General features: G+C 38.2%; 2 protein-coding genes across 2 annotated transcripts; both read left to right on the forward strand.

Moving 5' to 3' along the window:
- The first annotated feature begins 281 nt into the window (after positions 1-281).
- LOC113173849 (transmembrane protein 120A-like) lies at positions 282-3,503 on the forward strand. The gene is made up of 12 exons (XM_026377446.1): positions 282-350; positions 684-802; positions 973-1,089; positions 1,192-1,251; positions 1,405-1,500; positions 1,603-1,692; positions 1,929-1,994; positions 2,198-2,259; positions 2,344-2,436; positions 2,605-2,669; positions 2,977-3,045; positions 3,369-3,503. Exons 1-12 carry the CDS (start codon positions 282-284, stop codon positions 3,480-3,482), a joined length of 1,020 nt encoding a protein of 339 aa, XP_026233231.1. The 3' UTR covers positions 3,483-3,503.
- Positions 3,504-5,114: 1,611 nt separating this feature from the next.
- porb (P450 (cytochrome) oxidoreductase b) lies at positions 5,115-21,808 on the forward strand. The gene is made up of 16 exons (XM_026369782.1): positions 5,115-5,239; positions 8,609-8,793; positions 14,576-14,624; positions 15,429-15,557; positions 15,869-16,018; positions 16,330-16,454; positions 16,590-16,679; positions 16,953-17,051; positions 17,282-17,398; positions 17,538-17,656; positions 18,227-18,408; positions 18,545-18,694; positions 18,802-19,069; positions 19,544-19,689; positions 20,021-20,106; positions 20,247-21,808. The coding sequence occupies exons 2-16, from the start codon at positions 8,621-8,623 to the stop codon at positions 20,389-20,391; spliced, it is 2,028 nt and encodes a 675-aa protein (XP_026225567.1). The 5' UTR covers positions 5,115-5,239; positions 8,609-8,620; the 3' UTR covers positions 20,392-21,808.
- The last annotated feature ends 676 nt before the right edge of the window (positions 21,809-22,484 follow it).

A 22,484-nucleotide genomic window follows, 5' to 3' on the forward strand; every position in this document is an offset into this window, starting at 1 on the left:
TGAAGGATGGCAAAGGTAAAAAATATGGATCACTAGTAATAACCTATCATCTAACTCTGTGAATGATAATTCAGCTATGTGATAACCAGAGCAATGTCCAAGTCAAAATCTTCATATCATATTTGTACCAGTCAAAGTTCACTTTAGGCAATAAACCGTCCACACAGATGTGATACACACCCTGAAGAGCAATTCTTTAACACAGTGCTTTATGCAATTACTTGATAGTGGCTCTGAGTTTGCTGTCAGTGTGAAATTAAGAGAAAGAAAGTGCTCACAAAATGTCTCATGATTTAACAGATGTTCTGGAGGAGTGGAAATGTCTAGAGGAGGAATTTCAACAGCTTCAGGTAAGAAATTTACAAAAATCAGCTGACAGTAGAGCTGTTATAAAAGTCATGCTCTCATACTACTTGCTGTGTTTACTCAAATCACATGGTAAGCAGTTTTTTTAAATATAGAGCAAATAAACGTGAAAAAAGGATTGCATGTCATATATCCTGGCTGTGCTCCAGATTAGGTACAATAGTCAAGAAAAGGTTTAAAGAACTGAAATGACCTTTGTTATCCACACGTTCAGTTGGCTATTCGGTTCAGGGCACAGGTTTTTAATCTTAATGAGATTTTCCTGGTAAAATAAAAGGTGAATGATATTAGTGTTCCAATGTTTTTATGTCATCCAGGAGACACACAGAAAGTACTTAGAGAAACTGGATGAAATTTCCAAACTACAAAGCAACTGCTCTACCTCCATTTCCCGTCAGCAAAAAAAACTGAAGGAGATATCCCACCTGGTGAAACAGTAAGTGTCCACACACACACACACACACACACACACACATGGCTGCAGTACATGAGATGTGAGATGCACACCAACAATGACAGTGAGAAAGAATGGCGAACTGATAGTGAACCCTCAACACATGCTGTAAATATAGAAAACTGTGTCAATGACGTGTTCTTATCCATCAGACACAGCAAAAGCCCATCAGAAGAAGATGCTAAAAACCTGGATCGAATAAAAGAGAAAATCAAGACTCGACCAAATGCTTTCTTTGAAATGGAAGCATTTCTTCCGAAGAAAAATGGGTAACAACTACTTTTTATTGAAAATATTAGATGTGAATGAAATACATGACAATGGATACATTCCCTTATAACTTTACTTACAGTGATTGTTTCTTATTTCAGGTTATATCTCAGCTTGGTTCTTGGAAATGTGAATGTCACTCTGTTCAGCAAGCAGTCAAAGTAAGGCATGGCTGTCATTACCAGTTATATTAATGTCCACTGTTTATATGTATGGCAACATTTATTCAGTTAAACAACCATTTTCATTCAGCACTGTTTCACATTAATCTGTGTACTGTATATTGAGTACTGAAGTTGACACATCCCTGTCAGATTCGCCTATAAAGATGAATATGAGAGGTTCAAGCTGTACACCACCATCGTCTTGCTGCTGTTGTCCTTCATATGCTATTTCTTTGTCAACTACAGGTACATCACACAACATGTGCTGCATACTGTAGTTCGTCACATGTGCATTATATAGTGTGAATGTGACTAAATCCTGCACCTGCCTTATGCCCCTGATTATAGAGCTATTGATGCAGTGGTCAACTTCCTGCTGGTGTGGTACTATTGTACATTAACCATCAGAGAAAGTATCCTCATCACCAATGGCTCCCGGTCAGTAGCTTTTCTTTCATTATTACTCTTACATCATAATTTGAGGAAGGATATATTGTATAGTGTACTGCCAATGATTTTTCCTCTCACTATTTTATAAACACATTTGTTATTGTAGCATCATCTTTTTTCATTTTAGTGTATTTATGTCAAAGTAACTGTATTTTCTTAAGCATGTCCTTTAACAACACATTTAACAAGTGTTAAAAGATAATAAAATGTTTCTGACATCACAGAATCAAAGGCTGGTGGGTCTTTCATCACTACATCTCAGCCTTTTTGTCTGGTGTAATGTTGACGTGGTGAGTAGAGGACAATAAAAACACTGAACAACACACAAAGAAGCCATGAAACTATTTTACCATAGTTAAACTTCAAATTCATATTATACTTGCTTGTATTTCTCATTGTCACCTATTGTCTTCCTGATATATTCATTTTTATTATACATTATAAGTGTATATACATTTTTGTAATGATGCATTTTCTGCCGTTCACACCAAAGGCCAGATGGGAACCTGTACAAGACATTCAGAAACCAGTTCCTTGCATACTGCTTGTACCAAAGTAAGGTCAACACACATGCAAAACTTCATGATTCCCTTTTCCTAATCAAACCAAAGACTGATGTCTTTTATGTGAAACGTGCAGGTTTTGTTCAGTGTCTGCAGTGCTATTATCAGAGTGGATGTCTGTATAGACTACGAGCCCTGGGAGAAAGACACAACATGGATCTGACCGTGGGTGAGATACAAAACTCCAAGGACGCAGATGCTTTCAGCCAGTCATGACAGAATCCGTCATGTCTGGTCTTTCTCATTCTCAGTCCTGTAATAAGCAGATGTGGGAGTAAAAAAAATAACAAAAAACTTCTAAACTGATAAAAAAATTCTTCTGCTTTTTGTTTTTTAGAGGGATTTCAGTCCTGGATGTGGAAAGGGCTGACGTTTCTTTTGCCCTTCCTGTTTTTTGGTCATGTGAGTTCCAACTGTGACGCCTCTAATGTGACAGATAAAGATAATGTTCAGAGGAACTTGACTAATTTCTCGCAAACTGCTTAGTTTCCACTGAAAAAAGTGCTTTGTCATTGTTTAGTCTGGTCAACCAAACAAGCTGATACAAAATGCTGATGTCATTCTTTGGCTAATACTATACTACATATTTAGGACCAACGTGACGAAGTGTTTTTGGTGATGTCAAATAAATTCAGCATGTCTCTGTTTTTGCATTGGCTGGTGTGATGTGTTTTTTTATATCCATTCAGATAATGTTTTGTCCTTATAGTTCTGGCAGCTGTTCAATGGCATCACTCTCTTCAGGATGGCTCAGGTGTCAGACTTGAAAGAATGGCAGGTCAGTCACCAGATGTTACAAGTTTACCCTGTCCCTGTCTCTTATCTTTACACCATCAACACATACAACTGTGTGTTCATATTTGGACATCACTGGTGGCCTAGCATTACATTATAATGTGGTCTATGTACAGTATTTAGTGAGTTTCATTTATAATATTTTCCTTGTGTATGTAAAACATTACAGACTCATTTAGTTTGAACCTCACTTGCACTACTTCTGACTACATCCACACCTGATCCCCTCCATCAAGATCAAGAAAGAATTCACTGAAACTTTTATGCTTACTCATGCTTTGTTTTCTATGTTCCATGTGTTTCCAGGTATTGATGTGTGGTCTCTGCTTCCTTATTCTCTTTATGGGGAACTTCTTCACCACTGTTGCTGTGGTTCGCCAGAAATTCAAAACCCGGAATCAGAAACTAAAGAGTCTATGATGAATTAAAAAAACAGAAAAGCCTGCAAAATGGTGTCTCACATGCTTCTCTTCAAATGCAAGCTCATGTTAACACTATTGCTCTCATCATCAATATTTTTCACAGTAGTAGTATTATCAGTCAACTGTCAGTGATCGCAATAAAAAATGTGTGTGATGGAAAATCAGTCATCACTAAAATGTAATTTATGCTGTACAATGACTCTGTGTTTTTATCTTTGCGTTAAAAAGGAAAATTACTCTCCTTATTCCTGAATAAAACCATCTATATAGAAAATATACTATTTTACAGACACACTAGCATCTGTGAAGACGTTATTATGAACCAACATTGACAAACGTACTTACAGTGAGGAGGAAAGCAACAATAAATGAGTCTTCTACTTGGAATTTCGCTAATTTCGCAATGATGTACAAAACGAACAAAAACCTGAAAAGTTTGCATTGCATTGCATCGTGTTATTGCATTAACATGTAAGCAGTACATCCATTTTGTTTTTGCAAATGACCTTGCATAGCTTTTTCTATATAACAGTGCTTATTATTTTTATAAATTATTCTTATTAAGCTTAAAATGGAGTGGAAAAAGTATTATGGCTGACATATACACAGATAAAAGTATTAAAATTTAAGATAAACCGATTGTGTATTGTATTTGTTATAGCAGTTCCACTAAAGTGTGATTCCATTTCTATATTTCTCAAAACATTTTATTTAAACAACTATAAATATTCAAACTTTCACATTAAAATCCAAGAAAAAAAGGAGATAAAAACGTATCTAAACACGTGTTGAACTTTTTTTCTCTCTTTTTTTTCCTCTTAATCAACTCACAACCTATAGTTTATCTTGTGACTGGTAAATAGTATACTGTTTATTGGGTAGTTAAAACTACAATAATTAAGTGCTGCCTATATGTTGTTGCATCAGTATTAACAATAGAGTTGTAAGTAACTAAGTACAATAACTCAAGTAAAAGGTATATTTACTTAACTAGTATATTAAAATACTTTTACAGTCTATTTCGTAAGTGAACTCTTATATACATATTTAACTAAAATTGCAGTATAGTGCTTTTTTAGGCAAGTACAGAACTTGCATGTGTGCTTCGGTGTTCATTTTACGTACTCATAATCAGAGGTGATATATCATAGATCAATCACACATTTTCACCAAAGGCTTTTCCTTGTGTATTGTGAATCTGTGGTTTTTGTTATCTAAGTAAATGGTTTTGAGTAAGTCTTCCACCACTGAACAGCACAGCTGAGGATCCAAGCAGATGAAAAAAACTCACAGTTTGTTCAACACGTTTCCTTGGCACTGTTAACATTTACAGCCTTCAAATTCTGGAGGTCACATTTGATGAGTGTGCCTTTCAGTCAGTCTGTTCTGCTAGTTGGATTACATAGCCATGACCTTTGGCCTGCTGTACTACGACAGCTATTTACTAGTGCAGGCTACATGTGCACAGTGACATTAGGTAATGCCTCCAAGACTGGTCCAACTGTAAACACGTGTTCGGGTAAACTAAAAACGGAAGATTACATTTCATAATCTATTACAGTAGATTAATGTCTTTAAAAACATGACGCTGCAACTTCTAAAGATCTTGAAACAGGCCCAGATGAGTTGTTTTTAGCGTTGGAAGTCTTGAGACCTCCCCCGCTGCCAGGATCGAGTTGGTTTGCTCCTACGCAGCGTAAACTTTCCTTCCGCATTGAGCCGAGCGTGAGCCTGACGCGAAGAGGAGACAAGAAGGTGAGCAGCACACCGACACCCCATCCGTGAAAAAACTAAAAGTCTGTAGTCTGTGGCAGTTTCTGGATTTATACTTCGGTGATTAGAGACTTACACGGAATGTAGAAACTTAAAATACAAGGCAAATATTCAGCTTTTACATTGAAAGAAGTGCCGATTCAGGTGTTACGCAAACTGAGGCTAACTTTAAAGTTATCTCGTTGGACAAAGTCGAATTATAACCATATATAGTTTAAAATACTTACTATTACTCGTTGTAATAAGATGTGTTCATATCACGCTTTAGACAACAGTATGTTAGTATCTGATTAAACCTGTGTTTTCTAACACTGTAGTGTTGTCTCGATCCAGAGAATAGTCATGGCCCTAAGTCCACTCCGTTGTCTGTTATGGTCATTTTACTGGTTTCATCATGTCCGGTGTTGGTTTCAGAAACGAGTTAACTTCATTAAAACGAGTTAAACTGGTCGCCGGTCTCACACTACTCGCGGAGCTTCATTCATGACCCCGCAATCCCAGAGGTTTCACAATTATTTGCGTAAAGCAGAAGAGTTGAACTGTCAGGATGAACTCCAGTAAACCTAGTCCGGGTCACTGTGAAGCCCACAGGCAACACAGTGACCCGGACTTTATTTCACAAGTTAGAGTGAGGTAAAAAAAAACAAACAAACAGCTGGAATATCTGAAAAAATACTAAAACACGTAATTAATTATCAAGATAGCAGCTGATTAATAGAATAATTGTTGCAACTGGATGTTTTTTCAACTTTGGTCATAAGAAGTAATACTTCATTAATAGAAGTTGTCTTTATTACAGTGTTGTCAAATGTTTTCCAGTTATTAAGACAACACTGCAGTCTATATAGCTAACTTTATATGTCACATTGTGTTTTTAGTTTGAGCTCCTGATTGAGCCCATTGGGAGATCACCAAGCGACGTAGTTGACATGGATAATGTAACACAACAATCGAGAGGCACTGATGTAGTTCGGTGCCTTAGCTTGTTGTTCTTTTCCTGGATGATCCATTTAGTAGATACGTCTAGCTGTAACTAATATTTCTTTCCTTATTTATTTATAAAATCTACTCAACACCTCTCTAAAACAGGTATTAATGAGGTGTCCTTAAAGTAATGGTTACGTACCACATAACTGCACGGTACTTTGTTCAAGTTAAGCCAGGTCACACTGACCCATATCTGTCAGTGGAAAGAAATTAATTAAACAAAATTTAATCTCTTCTATGAGGGCAAGATTTAGATAGGGTTTTATTTAGATTTAGGTGTACCTGGCAACTAATGTGTGTGTTTTTAGTTGTACTGTATATTTTAATAAGGCTCTCAAATCATGTCAGATGTATCTCTCTCTCTCTTTAAATTGCTGATGATGATATATTTGCTCATATTATCTTACTCCTGATAAATCTTATCTGTGTACATGTCAGCCATAAATGATGTTATTACAAAAATACAAAAGTTACATTTGAGGTAATTAAGAACTAATGTTGCAGTTACATAGTTTGTCTACGAGCGACCACTGACGACATAGGTTTGTTCTTTAATAAATACCTATAGTGATTTGTGTGAGAATGTTCATGTTATGTTTGTTTACCCAAAAATGATAACTATCTACCAAAGCATTAGCAGACGTTTTACACTCTTATTACTGGTATCATCCTTAAAAATCCAGTATTAGTGAGATTATAGATTTGATGAATGGGACGATTTTAGGTGAACTATCTGCTGCAGGTGTCAGAGAAACCTCTGCACTGGGTAGTGAAGAGATTTGCCCAACAGTGACTCAGCAATTTAGTGGTGAGCAACCCAGTGCCTCATTGAGTGCGTGTCTGCGTAGCAGAGAAAACTGATGCCAGACAAACAGTTTCCTAGTTGGGAACCAGCCAGTGTACAGGGTCACACAAAACCCGATCTCATTCTTTTCACTCCTTGAACCAAACCTGAGAGTTCAGAACATCACGTCCTTGTGTGCTCATCGTGAACAGAGTTATTGTTGTAAGTGCATAAGAAATTGCTTATGTATTAAAAGCACTGGGTTACAGTGTTATAGAATGTTGAGCCAAATGTAAAGCTTATTGTCCAGCAATGCTTGAACAGAAGCTGTCATTGTATGGGTTAATATGTAGAGTACTGCTCACATATGTTAGCAATCATATTGTTTTGTGCAGCTGCAGTTTTGTTCAGTTTTACACTGGAACTTTCACATTTAACATGGGTTTTAAGTTCGTTGTCCCTTAAAATTATATTTAAGAACTTATCTTTTTAAGTTCTTAAATATACATTTTATATATTGTATAGTACATTATATAAAATAAGTAGTAATCAGTATAGGGTACGTGTACAAGGACACATGTACTTTTACTCCTACACAAGTTGTAGGACTAAAACAAACTTATCTTTAACTAATTCCAATAATATTCAGCTGTACATATGGTTCCTGTTGCCCTCTACACACGGCATTACCTAATTTACTGTTTATACAGTGCATTACATAACTAAATTGCTTTACTATCATTGAATGACTTGTTTATGCTTTGGCATACTGATATGATTTTCATTTTTACCTTCCTTCTCCTTCTCTCAATCCAAAATAGTTTTTGTGGATTATTGATATTTAATATATTTTAGTATATTTACATGAACTTTAGCTACTGTTTGGACAAAACATCATTTATTGCTGATACTTTCTGTTTGCAGTAGGGATGGTTACTGTTAGGTAATAGTCAGTACCAGTTTTGATAATTTTGCTTAGAGCATTAATATTCTTATTCCTACTACTCTCTATCTCTACTTACGTATGTTATTATCAGTTTACTTTCTAATTTAATGGGAAGTGCGCCCGTGTGTTATTTTAAATTAGAATGTGAAGTGAAGGGTTTATTGTTGTTTTCTTGTAGGGACAGATAATTAATGGCTGATTTGTGGTTGCAGTCATTATTTAGTACAGATGACTGGGTTACTGTCTTAGAAACCATTTATACTGATGAACAAAGCCCATATAGAGGCTCGCGTCTTAATAGCAGTAAATACATTAATGCACAGTTTAGATGCTTTAAAATCAGCAGCAAATTAGATGTAACAAAGCGGTATTGTTATGAATGTCAGAGCAGAGGGGCTTAATGTTGACGCAGCTACAGCAAGTTGCACTTAAATTAATGTTTAAGTTGAAACTTTGGCTGCTGGTGTACAGGTTTCTCAAATTTACATCCACCCATTCACATAGTTTTCCCTTCTCTTTTGGCCTTAGTTAACTGTAGTACTATGTAGTGCCATCATTAGTGGACTGTTAGAGACAGGGAAGTTTATTTTGCATTGTAGACCGCTCTAACAGCTGTGCTTTTACTGTTCCCTAGGAGAGTGTCAACATGGCAGACATGGACACTGAGACCAGCACACAAGCCGTGGTGGGTGAAGAGGAGCCTCTTTTCAGCAACCTGGACCTCTTCCTCTTCTCCCTGATTGTCGGCCTCGTCATTTATTGGTTTATGTCTCGCAAGAAGCCAGAGCCCATCCCTGAATTCAAGAAGATTGATACACCGTGAGTATCTACAGTTTCTCTGGGTTTCAGTTTTTATTTTTTTATGAACGCAAATGTAGTATTGAGAAAAATTAGTTATTTATGACTCGCACAGTCCGAGGAGTCTTCCTCAAATGTTTTGTTCTGAAACCCCAAAATATTCAGTTGAAGTTCATTTAAAAAAAAAAAAAAGCAAAAGCAAAAGCAGATCCAGACAGCAGAGAAGATCAGCTCAACAAATATTTGTCACTTTTGCCTTAAAGGTGATAGAAATTTGTATTCAACCTAACCACCAACCAAAATACTGTAGTTACTGATTACGTTTATTTTTGATTAATTTATCATTGTATCTCTGTTTTCCATCACTAGACGCTGCTAATAATTTGGCACAGAGAACAAAGATTAGTGTGTGTATCATCAGCCATTTGTCGGTTTATTCTGCATAAGCTACCAAACACTCTTCCTCAGAAACGATGTCTTCAAATTCTGTGCACAGGTTATCATTATATGAGTCCTGTATAGTGAAGTAACTGTGTAAGAGTGCACCGTCAAAAGTTCTTGTAAATGTTCCACTAGTAGTGACCTTTGTTTTCTCACCCCCTCTTCTTTTGTACAGACTCTCTCTTTACACGCAAACTTATCTGATGCCTTTCTCTCTCTCTCACTCACTCGTGTCAGTGCCTATGAGCTTTCCCTCCTCTGTTCCCTCCTCTCATCACTTATCAGTGGAGTGATGAAGGCTTGGCTTGATTTCAGTGGACTCTCCTTCCACTGGTCACAGTTTTAGTCCCTCCCCAACCACTACACAATTTCTTTGGTCACCAGAGTAAAGCCACAGGTCAGCAGCAGTACGCTGTGACCATTTCTGTGAAAACGGGAGGTCGACTAGAAGCGGGGAAAAGATGACAGGAGAACATGTTTTGCTTTGGGAAGAACATCTATGGAGGGCGGGAATACAGGAGGGGAACATGTAGCAACACACGAACCAAGCTCATCTCCCCTCCCCTTAAAGGGAACTGAGATTACCTAACTGTTACAAAGGGGGCGTAGTCTTCCACGTCTTTCCTGTGCTTTTGTTTTTGGCCCTGAACCCATTTCAAAAGTTCCCAAGCGAAGGGGGCGAGCCAAGCTGCTTTTGTGAGTCCTCTATGAAGGTGGAAAGTTGAGGCAAAAGACAAGCAGCCCATTCTTTGCCCCGAGTTACTTTTTTTCATTCCACTTTCCCCGCTGCCTTGTTTTTCTTTTTAGCAAATGCGTGTGTGTGTGTGTGTGTGTGTGTGTGTGTGTGCTGAGCGGCTCTGCCATTGGAGTCGGGCCACAACACAAATGGAATCCTTTTATGATAAATGAGGTTACCATAGCAATGACATTCCCCCCTCTCCTCCAGTGAGATGGGGGCGGGGTATACTTCAGGAAAAACTACATTCACAGCACTACCCCCCTTCAGTGATCCACTGAGGAGTTGCTCTGATAACTAGCCAGATTCTCAGAATGGATCTTGTAAACTTCTTCGTTCCTAACACCTTTCAGACTGAAGAGGGAAGGGGGCGGGGATGAGCAGGAAGGCATTTTCAGCCTGATGGTGTTTCATTGTGTGTTTGTATGAGTCAAAAGTGTGGGTCTGCAGCTCAGCTACATTTTATAGGAAAGTCAGTTTCCCACCATTGTGTCCTCAGCGTTTGCCAGATACTGACAGTGCTTGTAGTCTGCTGTGCGGTGAAGCACAGACGCTGCTGGTTTCAGAGAGCAGCACAGGAAGAGGGAGAGTTCAGATTGTATTGGAGCCTCTAAGGTGAAGACAGGAAGCTCTTCAAGTGTCCAGCTGCTTTTCTGGATGGTTTTATTTTTCCATCCTGTAAAGGGTTGCTGTGCTGCTTTTGATTTTGAGCGTGGCTGTTTCCTGGCGTTTCCTAGCCAGTGGTGCTAGTGGCAGTAGTGGGATAAGGGCTGCGTGCCATGGGCTGTGTCTTCTCCTTGCCAGAGGACAGGAGAGATGCTGCTGAGAGGTCAGTAAAGTGCTTGATTTACTGCTCCACTTAAGTACAGTAATATGTTTTCAATAATGCTTGCTTAAAATTGTCTCTTTTTTATTCCTGCTGTTAAGTTTGATAGCAAAGATCATGTTAGCATTAAACTGAAGGTTTGTTTCAAAAGTGAGTTTCAGACACAGTAGTCGCTTATTTGTTCAGTAACTGACCGGGAAAATAGTGGTTTCAAAAAACAGACCGTGTTCCCAATAGATTATGACAACGAGAGAGTGATAACATCTGACTGCAAACACAATTTAATTATTGGGACTTCTGTTTTTTTCTCCCTTTTTCCACAAGCTCACAGATTAACAGCATGACCATCAGTTCCAGCCTTGTTTATTTCTTATTCAGGAATCAAACATAGCCTAAATTGTCCATTTTATTTGTATTATAGAATAATAATTTGCGTCATAAAATGGAAAAAACGTGCCACTGATTGAAGCATCAAACTAAGCTCCATTTTTAAAGCTCCATGTTTAGTGTGACTGAGTAACATTAAACTAACTAAGTGTGTTTGTTTGAAAACATCCTGGATTCATGAATGAATGGAAAGTTCACTTTGTTAGTTTGTACTGTGCAGACGAAGAGCTCTGGAATATTTGGACTAAACTTTGATTTGTTCAAACAATGAGTAAACACCAGCAGACAAGTATGTTGTTGTTTTTTTGTTCTTGCCATTGCAGAAAACAAAACTCAAACTGGCTGTTAAAAATTACTTGGTGCCTGTTTTAAGTATCAACAACAATGTCTGTGTTAAATAATGGTGGTCAGGAACTTTGAGTGGCTTTCTTTTTAGTTTCCTTCCTTCCTTCCTTTTTAGATAAAAAATAAAATAAGCTCACCCAACAATTTGTAAGTCTGAGAAATTATCAAACTATTTAACTTGAGGCAAAATCTAAATTCAGAAAATGCTGTTGATTTCTACAACTAGATATTAGCACATGATCACGACACGTGGTCGTTCAGATGCTGCAGATACCATGAACTCCAGTAACCTGGCTGTTTTCTAATGATGCACACAGAAAGGCACCCTGCTGAGCAAGTGTGGGGCTGAGGCAGACAGTCTGAGCTCATAGCAGGACAGATGTTAGAGTTGTCAGAAATTCATCAGCTCGGGGGCAAAGGCTTGTTTCAAATTACAATCAGGAATTTACACTTTACTTCAGAGTGTGGTCCGTATTCTCCACAGGGGGCACTTTTTATGGTGTGCTCAGGATAAATCCCAAATGCCTGCACACTGCTGTTCTGTGGATGGGGCTCTTTACTTGTAAATTCTTTGGCTAAATGTGTGTTGGAGACTAAATGGAGTCAGATGCCATTCATGTATTAAATCTTACAAACAAATTTAAAAAAACGTTTACTAGTATTAATGGCTATCCCGTAAAGAATAAGTTAAAATAAGATACCATGAATAAGATAAACATTATTATTCACCGAAGGAAGATTAAGGTAGTCTTGTAGATAAAGATAGTAAAAGTAATTAGTAATCATCTGCTCTTGGCTAGGAAGTTGTAGAGCCTGATGACTGTGGGGATAAAGGATCTCCTATATCTTTCAGTCCATCAGGATGTTGTGTAGGGGATGGTCGGTGTATTGTAGAATGGTCTCTATCTTTTTCTGTGTGCGTTTCTCCATCACAGCCTCCAGTGAGTCCAACCTTACAAGAGTAGAGTCACTGTGCAGTCTTTTTGGACCCGTTCGTCCAGCCGCCTTGCATCCTTCTGCTTTATGCTGCTTCCCCAGCAAACAGCAGCATCAAACAGCAAACTTCCTGCTGTAGTTTGATGAACATTTGTGGCACGTTTCTACAGATGTCCAATGACCTAAGCTGCCTTAGGAGGACATATCTTAATCAGTCCTTTGTGCTCCCTTCCCATTTCTAATACCTGCAATAATTGCAGTATCATCAGTGTACTTCTGAGTGTGGCAACACTCAGAATTGTACTGGAAGTCTGCTGGTTACAGTGTGTACAGAAATAGAGCCAAAACAGTCCTCTGTGGAAACCCAGTGCTGCTTAGGACTTTACCAAAAATGCAAACAAATGAGGGGTCAACCCTTATCCCTTTCAGTTCTCTAAGGAGTGGACTTGAAAAATCCAAGAATATAACCCTTACAGAACTTACAGGTTCTCCCGGATGAGAAAACACGGTGACACATGTAGGAGACAGCATCATCCACACCAATGCGTTCACTGATCCACCAGCCTATAGTCATTTAGTTTAGCAGGACACTTTACTTTAGGTACTGGAACTATACAAGATGGCTTCCACTTAACTGGGACCCTCTCCAATTGTAGACAGAGGTTGAGGATCCTCTGTACAGGCTTACATAACTGAGCAGCACAGTCCTTCAGCAGCCTAGGACATGTAGGAGCAAGAAAAAGCATGTGAACCTTATGGTTCACTCATGGTTTTCTGCATTCATTCGTCATAAAATGTGATCTGATCCTAATCCAAGTTACTCACTCATAGTGCTAGTGGAAAACGTATGTGTATATTTGAAGGTATTAACAGTGTCTCTACAGTAGTTGATATAATCTGTGAAACAGTTTGTCAGTGTCCGTGCGCTTCCTTTCCGCTCCCAGCAATACGTTCCAGTCTGTGCATTCAAAGCAGTCCCTTAGAGACTCAACAGCCTCAGGTGTCCATTTCCTGACTGTGGTTGCAGGTTACCTCAATACAAAGGGCTTATAACAGGTCTGCAGTAAAACCAGCCAGTGGTCTGACCTGCCGATTGGTGGTAAGGCAGTAGAGGTGTAGGCTTCCTTGACACTTGCATGTGCTAGAGCCAGTGTTTTACCTTTTGTGATAGGAAACAAACTGGGAAAATCCAGTGAGGTGTGAAGTGACAGTCGGTGTAAACTCTCCTGATATTATAATAACTGAATAGTAAAAATAGATTAATCACATTAATGTTTGTGCTTGAAGTTATGTGTAGCCTTTTTATTATGTTTTCAGTGCCAATAGAGTCACAGCTGTCCACTCAGAGCTTTGATGCTGAATCGAGCGGCGTCGCCTATTATTTCCCTCTAATAGATTTTGTTTCCTGTCCCCTTTTTCTAACGCTGTTTGCACATGTTGTTTTGATCTGTTCCCATCCCAATGAATCTGAATCAGGGTTTTCAATTACCATGAGGTGTCAGCTGTAATGATTATGCATTATGTATCACTTCCCTCTCATTTATTTTTGAAAACTGAGTAATATATGCTTATGCTTGGTACGTGCTTGCACACAGAGCCAGTATGACTGATTCTTGTGTGGCTGCTGAGTCACTGCTCTGCTCCTCCTTGTTACAAGAAAAAAAACAGTGACCTGACAATTTGTCTTGTTAACCAATACTTGGGGCTACACATTTTTATAGATTATTACTCTATGTTATGTTTATTTATATAGTCATCATTGTAAAACTTGATGAAGTCTGATGAAAACGTGATGAAGTAGGTGAACTTGTTGAACCACGTTTGCCTGAAATGTCATGTTACTTATAAACTGTCACCTGTCTTCAACCTTTTGCTTTCTAAGTGAGCTGAATCAAGCTTGTTTACATCAGTAATGTTTTTTATTCAGACAGAAGAAAAACATCCACAGCTTTAAAAATAATTTTTTGTCTTTACATATAAATATTTGTCTTTACATGTATACTTTTTTTTTCTTATAAATGGTGCTTGGCGAGCTCTGTCACTGCTGTAGTTGGTAGTTTAATCAGCGTCATATTAAAGGACTAATAGTCTCAAATTACTTAATAACAAGTCAAATCTGTTTTTCCTTCCAGAGCACCCGCCGCAAGGGAGACGAGTTTCATCGAGAAAATGAAGAAAACGGTCAGTCATGTTGATTTAACGACCAAGAGCAGTTTTATTGCTGTTTTTCTAAATCAGCAGTCGGGGTTTTAAAAGATGACTCTGAGCCTTTTGGACTTTCCTATGTACAAGGTTTAAATATTGTCCTTTAAATCGTTTCCCCCATAGTACTTGTTTTAATTGCAAGTCAAAGTTCCTCAGTGTAAACCTGATTCACAGGATTTTTCTCCGACTGCTTGCAGAATGTAGTTGAAAATTAACATTCAGTTAAAAGCCTGCATTTAGTTTTTCTCCTCTTTTTATTTGATTCTATCTGCTCAGCGAATGAAGAAGAAGAATGCAGCTGTAGATTTGGAAACAATGTTTGATGGGCGTCTGTTTTGAAGCCATCCTTGAGGAAAAAAAAACGTTGGTTTTGAATCGTGGTTTTGCAGCAAATAGTTGAGGCATCATGATGGTGGCAGAAAAAAACTTTTTCCCCAGTGCCTGCTAATTTTTTCTGTTGTTCTCTGCTATGAATTATCATGGCAGCACTTTGAGATAAACTATATAAAGATTCTCAGAAATGCATTTACAGATGTGTCAGTTTGTTTATGTGTAGATAAGTGATCTAAATTATCTAAACTCAAAGTTGTATCAGACTCTTCCACTGTCTCGCCAAATGCAACATGAGGGAGAAAATATATTCTGTAGAAGTTTTAGATAAATAAGAAATTGTTTTAGACATAGAAGACTACTTAAATAATATTGTAATATTAATATTATAGTTGTGAGAGACAGTGTGTACTTGCATTTTGTAAATACTGTCTTTCAATTTGTAACCAGGGCAAGAACATCATTGTGTTCTACGGCTCGCAGACGGGCACAGCAGAGGAATTTGCCAACAGGCTATCCAAGGATGCTCAGCGCTATGGCATGAAAGGAATGGCTGCTGATCCAGAGGAATACGACATGGTAATTTCCACATCAGCGCGCAAACCACAGAATGAAAGTTGACAGAGGTCCTTCACATTCTTGAGGATGATGCTCATTACAGCTGCCAGCGATAGATTTGTGATAGTGTTTATAAAAAGAATCACAGCAAAGCCTCGGTAGTGATAATCAGATTTTCTACATATGAGTCTACAGTCACTTTGATGATGATAATATATATATATATATATATATATATATATCACAGTATACTGTATATTGAAGACAAACCTATTTAAAATGATATAATAGTCAGAGCTCATTATCTCTGATCCTGATCCGTCATGTTTCAGGGGGAACTGTCCCGTCTGTCCGAGATAAAAAACTCACTTGCCATATTCTGCATGGCCACCTATGGTGAGGGGGACCCAACCGATAACGCTCAGGACTTCTATGACTGGCTGCAGGAAAATGATGATGACATGTCCGGACTAAACTACACAGTGAGTCTTAGAAGTTCTATTTGTATGAAGTCGTTCAACTTCCTACAAGCTTACAGGAATTGAGAGAATTGTGTGACTTGTTGTGAAAAAAGTAATTATATAGTATAGAAACTGTATTGGTATTAGGTTAGATGCATAGATTTTTAACTTAGTAGGAATCCATGGTGCATTATACTGATTTAATAAGCACAACATAAGGAGGACTGTAAAGTGCAATAAGAAGAAATATGAAAAGCTTGCACTACTGGGAGTCCCATCACTCTTGTAATAAGCATAACATGGTTACTCACTGTATCCTGTTCTATCTCCAGGTGTTTGCTTTAGGCAACAAGACGTATGAGCACTACAATGCAATGGGAAAGTACGTCGACAAAAGACTGGAAGACCTGGGAGCCAAGCGCATCTTTGATCTTGGTTTGGGTGATGATGATGGCAAGTAAGTGACAACTAATCCTTTGAGCCTGTTAACAAATTTTGAACTCCATTTGGGTGATGACGCACCTGATTGTCCTTGTTCTGACTTAATCTAAATTTTGGGACAAATCTTAATTTGCCTGGTATTGTCTTTCAGTCTGGAAGAAGACTTTGTTTCTTGGAGAGAGCAGTTCTGGCCAGCCGTCTGTGAGCACTTTGGAGTAGAAGCCTCAGGAGATGAGTTAAGGTACCTTTTCATATTAGTTTTAAAATGTTTCTTCTTCACCTCAGACCTTTTTGCAGTTCTTTACCCAGTGTCCCTGTATGAACACCCTCATTCTCTTTAAACAAAACTTAAACCCCAGTTCTGTATGTAAAGCAAGCAAATGCCAGGAATGATCTGTTATTATCTTTATTTGTTATTTAGTATTATTCGATCTATTAAACCTATTATTTAGTTTTACCTAACATTAGTGAGCATGCATCACTCAGAGGCTAACCACTGTTTTTTTCTTGGCAGCATTCGCCAGTATGAGCTGAAGGAGCACACTGACATCAACATGAACAAAGTGTACACAGGAGAGATTGGTCGCCTGAAGAGTTTTGAGGTCCAGAAGCCGTAAGTACTGCAGTAGAAACACCAAAGCTTAAACTCTTTGCTCAATTACAAACAACTTCAAAGGTTACCAATGGCTGCTTTATAAAAATGAAACTTTCTGCCCTCTAAGGAGCACGTGAAACACATGCAGACTCTTAAAGTCTTTTTTTTATTTATTTATTTTTTAGTAATAAATCTAACCAATTTATTCAGTAATTGCATACATTTACATATTACTCTTTTATTTCCAGGCCTTTTGATTCCAAAAACCCTTTCCTGGCCCCAGTGACAGTCAATCGCAAACTCAACAAAGCTGGTGATAGACATCTCATGCACCTGGAATTAGACATAACAGGTTCCAAGATCAGGTGAGACTGATTCATCATGTCCAATGCTGAATATTGTTTTTTTTTCCATCTGACTAGATTAACAACTCTGATTAATTTTGCATGTAAAGCCAACTGATTACAGATCAGTGTCTAAATCTGTCACATTCTGTGATTTCAGATACGAGTCAGGAGATCATGTTGCCGTTTTCCCCACAAATGATTCTGTGTTGGTCAACAAGCTGGGACAAATCCTTGGAGTGGACCTTGATAAAGTTATCTCTCTCAACAATCTTGATGGTATGGCACTAAAAGCCTGAAGCACCTTGACTCTATTTGCTCGTCCCTCAAATCCTCTCACAGAATCCTTGCTTGATATGTAAACTTATAGTATGTTGTACGGATGTCATTTTAGTGCAATAACATGTTGTTGCTGCAATATAAAGTGTTGACTTTGGTTTAATTAAATAAAGGTCATCAGATTGTTGGTTGGTGGTTGCATAAGTGATGAGGGGAATTCATGTTCAGTTCTTTATCAACATTACTGGAAAGGAAATGCTTCTAACAATAAAATAATTAAAGCTACTATATGCAGCTTTTGGGAATCAAATTAGCTGTAGCTTAAAACTCTGTGCTACCCAGCCCGTCATCATTAATCCTCTTCAGATTAAGTTGTGTTTGGGAACATATTTCTACTAACAAATATATTTGAAAAAAGTTACATACTGTAGCTTTAAACTAAATGATACTTAGGGAGTGTTTTATTGTATTTATACTTTGAGGAACTTCACTTAACATTTTCTCTTACCATTTGTCCATGAAAATGTGATTTCAACATATCAAAATCAAAATAAACTTTGTCTTTTTCAGAGGAGTCCAATAAGAAGCACCCCTTCCCTTGCCCCACCACCTACCGCACAGCCCTCACACACTACCTGGACATCACGCATCCTCCTCGCACCAACGTCCTCTACGAGCTGGCACAGTACGCCTCTGACCCCAAAGACCAGGAGAACATGCGCAAGATGGCCTCCTCATCACCTGAAGGAAAGGTCTGTAATGGATGACAGAGATTCACTGGTGGAAGCGTTACTGTATATATCAAAACATGCACTGTACTTCTGTCATGCCCTCTTTCTCACCTCCTATACTTCATGTTATTGTGTTGTTATGACCGCCTCTCTTCAGGCACTCTATCAGAGTTGGGTTTTGGATGCGAGTAGAAACATCCTCGCCATCCTGGAGGACATGCCTTCTTTGAGGCCTCCTGTTGATCATCTGTGTGAGCTGCTGCCTCGTCTCCAGGCTCGCTATTATTCCATTGCCTCCTCCTCTAAGGTAATTTCTCTGCCTAAGAAGGGCAGAGAACTTTGTTTTTATTGTATTAGTCTTACATGTTTGTTTGCTGTGAGGATTACTGTTAGTAAGTCTCTTCTGTACTCTAGGTTCACCCCAACAGCATCCACATCTGTGCTGTAGTGGTGGAGTACAAGACCAAGACCGGCCGCACCAACAAGGGAGTTGCCACTAACTGGCTCAAGAACAAACTTGTCACCGACAACGGCCACAAGTCCACTGTTCCCATGTACATCCGCAAGTCTCAGTTCCGCCTGCCCTTCAAAGCCACCAACCCAGTGATCATGATCGGCCCTGGAACAGGAATCGCTCCCTTCGTTGGGTTCATCCAAGAGAGGGGCTGGCTCAAACAGCAAGGTAATGTCACGCGCTGGGGACTATAGTGTGTGTTGTTGTTGTTGTTGTTTTCTGACCTTTTACAAACTTGTGTCTTGACAAGGAAAGAAAAATGATGTTGAAGACCTCCAGATATAGTTGTCATTTCTGTCCTTGTGCACTTTACGCACAAGTGTACAACTGTTAACAAAAAAAAAAAACAAAGGGTTAAGGACACAAATGATGTTTGATGGGTATAAATAAACAAACAGCTTTTAACACATGTTGATATATTCAGATAAATCCCACACACACCACTGTGTCACCCTGAGTAGGCTGTGAAGATGCAATAAGGGGTCAGGCAATTTTAAGCTGAAAATGTGGAGTAGTATGTTTACAAATAAACATGTCAGTAAACACGATTAATGTGTGTGGTGACTACGTGGAATTAATAGTTCTAAAATTCTTAATTAGAAGAACCTGAATTCAATATTCAGCATCTTGTTTCCGTTACAGGAAAGGAGGTTGGAGAGACGGTGATGTATTTTGGGTGCAGACACAAAAACGAGGATTACATCTACCAGGAGGAGCTGGAGGAAGCAGAGAAGAACGCAGTCCTACCACAGCTACATGTTGCTTTCTCCAGAGACCAGGATCAGAAAGTAAAGTTGTCTATTACACTTCTTGTTCCTTACAGTTAAGGCCAGAAACTACTGTCCAGATTCGATAACAGGATACTTCGGTGCATGCTGATCTTTCTGGATCTTTTCTTAGTAGGATGTACCAGAATAAGTTTGACCTTTTTGCTGTTAATGATACAGTATATGTTAAAAAAGTGAAAGGGAAATGTCACTGCGTAGTTCTTGTTTTCTGTTAAACAACTGTACACTGTGGGTTATCTGGGTCTGTGTGGAACCTTTTAACCATGTATGTGTCTTGACTCACTCAACACAACTAGAACAATGTTGACTTTGTTTATTCTCCAACATAAAGGTGTACGTGCAGCATCTCCTGAAGAAAAATAAGGAGAACATCTGGAAGCTGATTCACAACGACAACGCTCATATTTACGTCTGCGGGTAATTTGAATTAAATTTAAATATCAGTGACAGTCGTCATTGTCCTATTTATTTTTGTCATTTGGTGAAATTCAATTGAAGTATTTTAGCAGTATTTGTATGGAAAATTTAAGTCCCCTAAAGTGTGTCTCATGGTTTAGGGATGCGAGGAACATGGCTAAGGATGTCCAGTCAGCCTTCCATGACATTGCAGAAGAACTGGGAGGCATGACACGTACCCAGGCCACTGATTACGTCAAGAAACTGATGACCAAGGGACGCTACTCACAAGATGTCTGGAGTTAAAGAACCTCAACTCTCACTACTCTGGTGGTGGTTTTAAATTTTCCACTTTTATTGTATGTCTTGATTTATCAGGACTGATTTATAAGCAAAACATTAAACACTTGTTCATATTTACCCTGGTTCGTGAGAGCTACAGGTTACAGAAGATCATGAGGCAAACCCTACCTCAGCAGGTTTTAATATACCCATTGAGCAATTTTAATTTCCTACTACATGTATACTACATTATGTATCTGGACCAGCAGCCTGTGTATGCTGGAGGCCTCACTCGAGCCATGGTCTTAGTCTAAACCTCACCTAGTCTGGTTTCTGGAGACCATTAAGAGAGAAATGAATGAATTAGAGTAATCATGTGTTTGACTGCAACTTTGAGTGTTTATGGATTGGATGTAAGAATCTGATGGCTTAATTAAATAAGAATAATGAGGTGCAAATGCAGCCAAGAGACATCTTCATTTCAAATTAAATTATTCTACATAATATACGTCCATCAGTTTGTGCAGCTTTTTAAACTGATGACGACTGACTGGACAATCTTCTGTGAGTGGGAAATAGATGCACTGGTCCCAACCTCTGGATGTACATAATGTATAACCTGTAACACCACAGCAGATCGTAACATCATATATATAAGTGAGTATATGAAGAATTGTGTGTTCCTGTTGCAGTAACTCAGTAATATGAAAGGTGCTGACTTTAGTTTTTCTCAGAGCTCATCTGTTAGTACTTTTAAGAGTACTTAAAATGCATGTTTTAAAAACCTTCTGTGAGGAACATTTTTTGTGTAACAAACTGGCACCTTAGTACAACTATGTTTACCTTTGTATTTTGACAAGGGAGTTTGCCATGTATGCATAAGTTGCTGTGTATTTTAATCAGGAATGGTAACCTTTTGAGAGACTCAACAAGTGATGCAAAGGGGGAGATCATTTATTGAAAAACAAAACATTTTTTGTTTCCTATTAAAGCCAGCCTTTATACATGATGAGAATGAATGCTAAGGTACTCCGAAACTGTATCTGACCTCCAAATGGTGTTTATTTTATATGCATTGGGCAGCAGGGGATTATGAATTGTGTTAGTCTGCACCACTAAATCATATATCAGAACATCAGCATCTCATTGCTCACCATGTTGCTTTTGTGTGACAATGGGATGTTTGAGGTTAGACAACCAGATAAAGTTTAGCCTGTGCCTTTCAACACTGCCTTATTAATGATTTAGCTCTAAATCCCCTAATGCCAAACTGTCTTTTAATGTTTTTTTGTCCTTTAATGCTAAAATTGTGATAGAACATCGAAGTCATTTAAGACACTTTAGCCAGCGTTGTCACTTTTTTGTCATTCCACGCTAAAATGTAATTATTTGATTGTATTAAGGCATGTGTTTTTTAATGAATAAAATCAGATACATTTCAGTTTGGTGTTTTTTAAATTTATTTACCAACAACTGATTTTACTTAAGTGATGTACATTCAGTCTAGCAGATGATCTCAACCATCTGTTGCAGCTCAAACACTCATTCACAAGACTTGTTGAGAGATTAAACTCACTCAGGGCCGCAGTGTGTGTTGGTATTCGTTGAATAAGCAGCTGCTCCTATCATGCAAGATTTACATGGATCGCAGGATCAGCAGCCAGTTTACATAACTTGTCTGAATAAAACCCATTAAATAAAAAGTCATTGTGCATAAAGATTAGTTTTATGTCTTATCAAGACAATAGATGTGGCCCAGAGAAATAAAATATGTTGTAGTGTATAAAACTGTATATTAAAGAAGTTGCAAAACCAACATGTTAAATGTAATCAATATTTTATTTCTCTTCTTTAAGAAAATGATCACCCAGAATAGCCACATTGTGATAACTATGAAGAATAACAATAAAATACAATAAACGTTTGTCTTGGCTCTTTGTCCTTACATGATTTAGCATAACTGCATGCAAATATATTGAATCCCCTTAAGTTAACACACAGGAAATATAGAAATGAAATGGATATAAAAACTTATAAAAATACTTTTGAGACCTACTTTGATGCAGCATATTCTAAAAAACAAAGCAGTTAAGAGAATTAGATACATGGTGGGTGAA

This window comes from Anabas testudineus, chromosome 13 (assembly GCF_900324465.2).
Source record: "Anabas testudineus chromosome 13, fAnaTes1.2, whole genome shotgun sequence".
Classification (NCBI taxonomy): domain Eukaryota; kingdom Metazoa; phylum Chordata; class Actinopteri; order Anabantiformes; family Anabantidae; genus Anabas; species Anabas testudineus.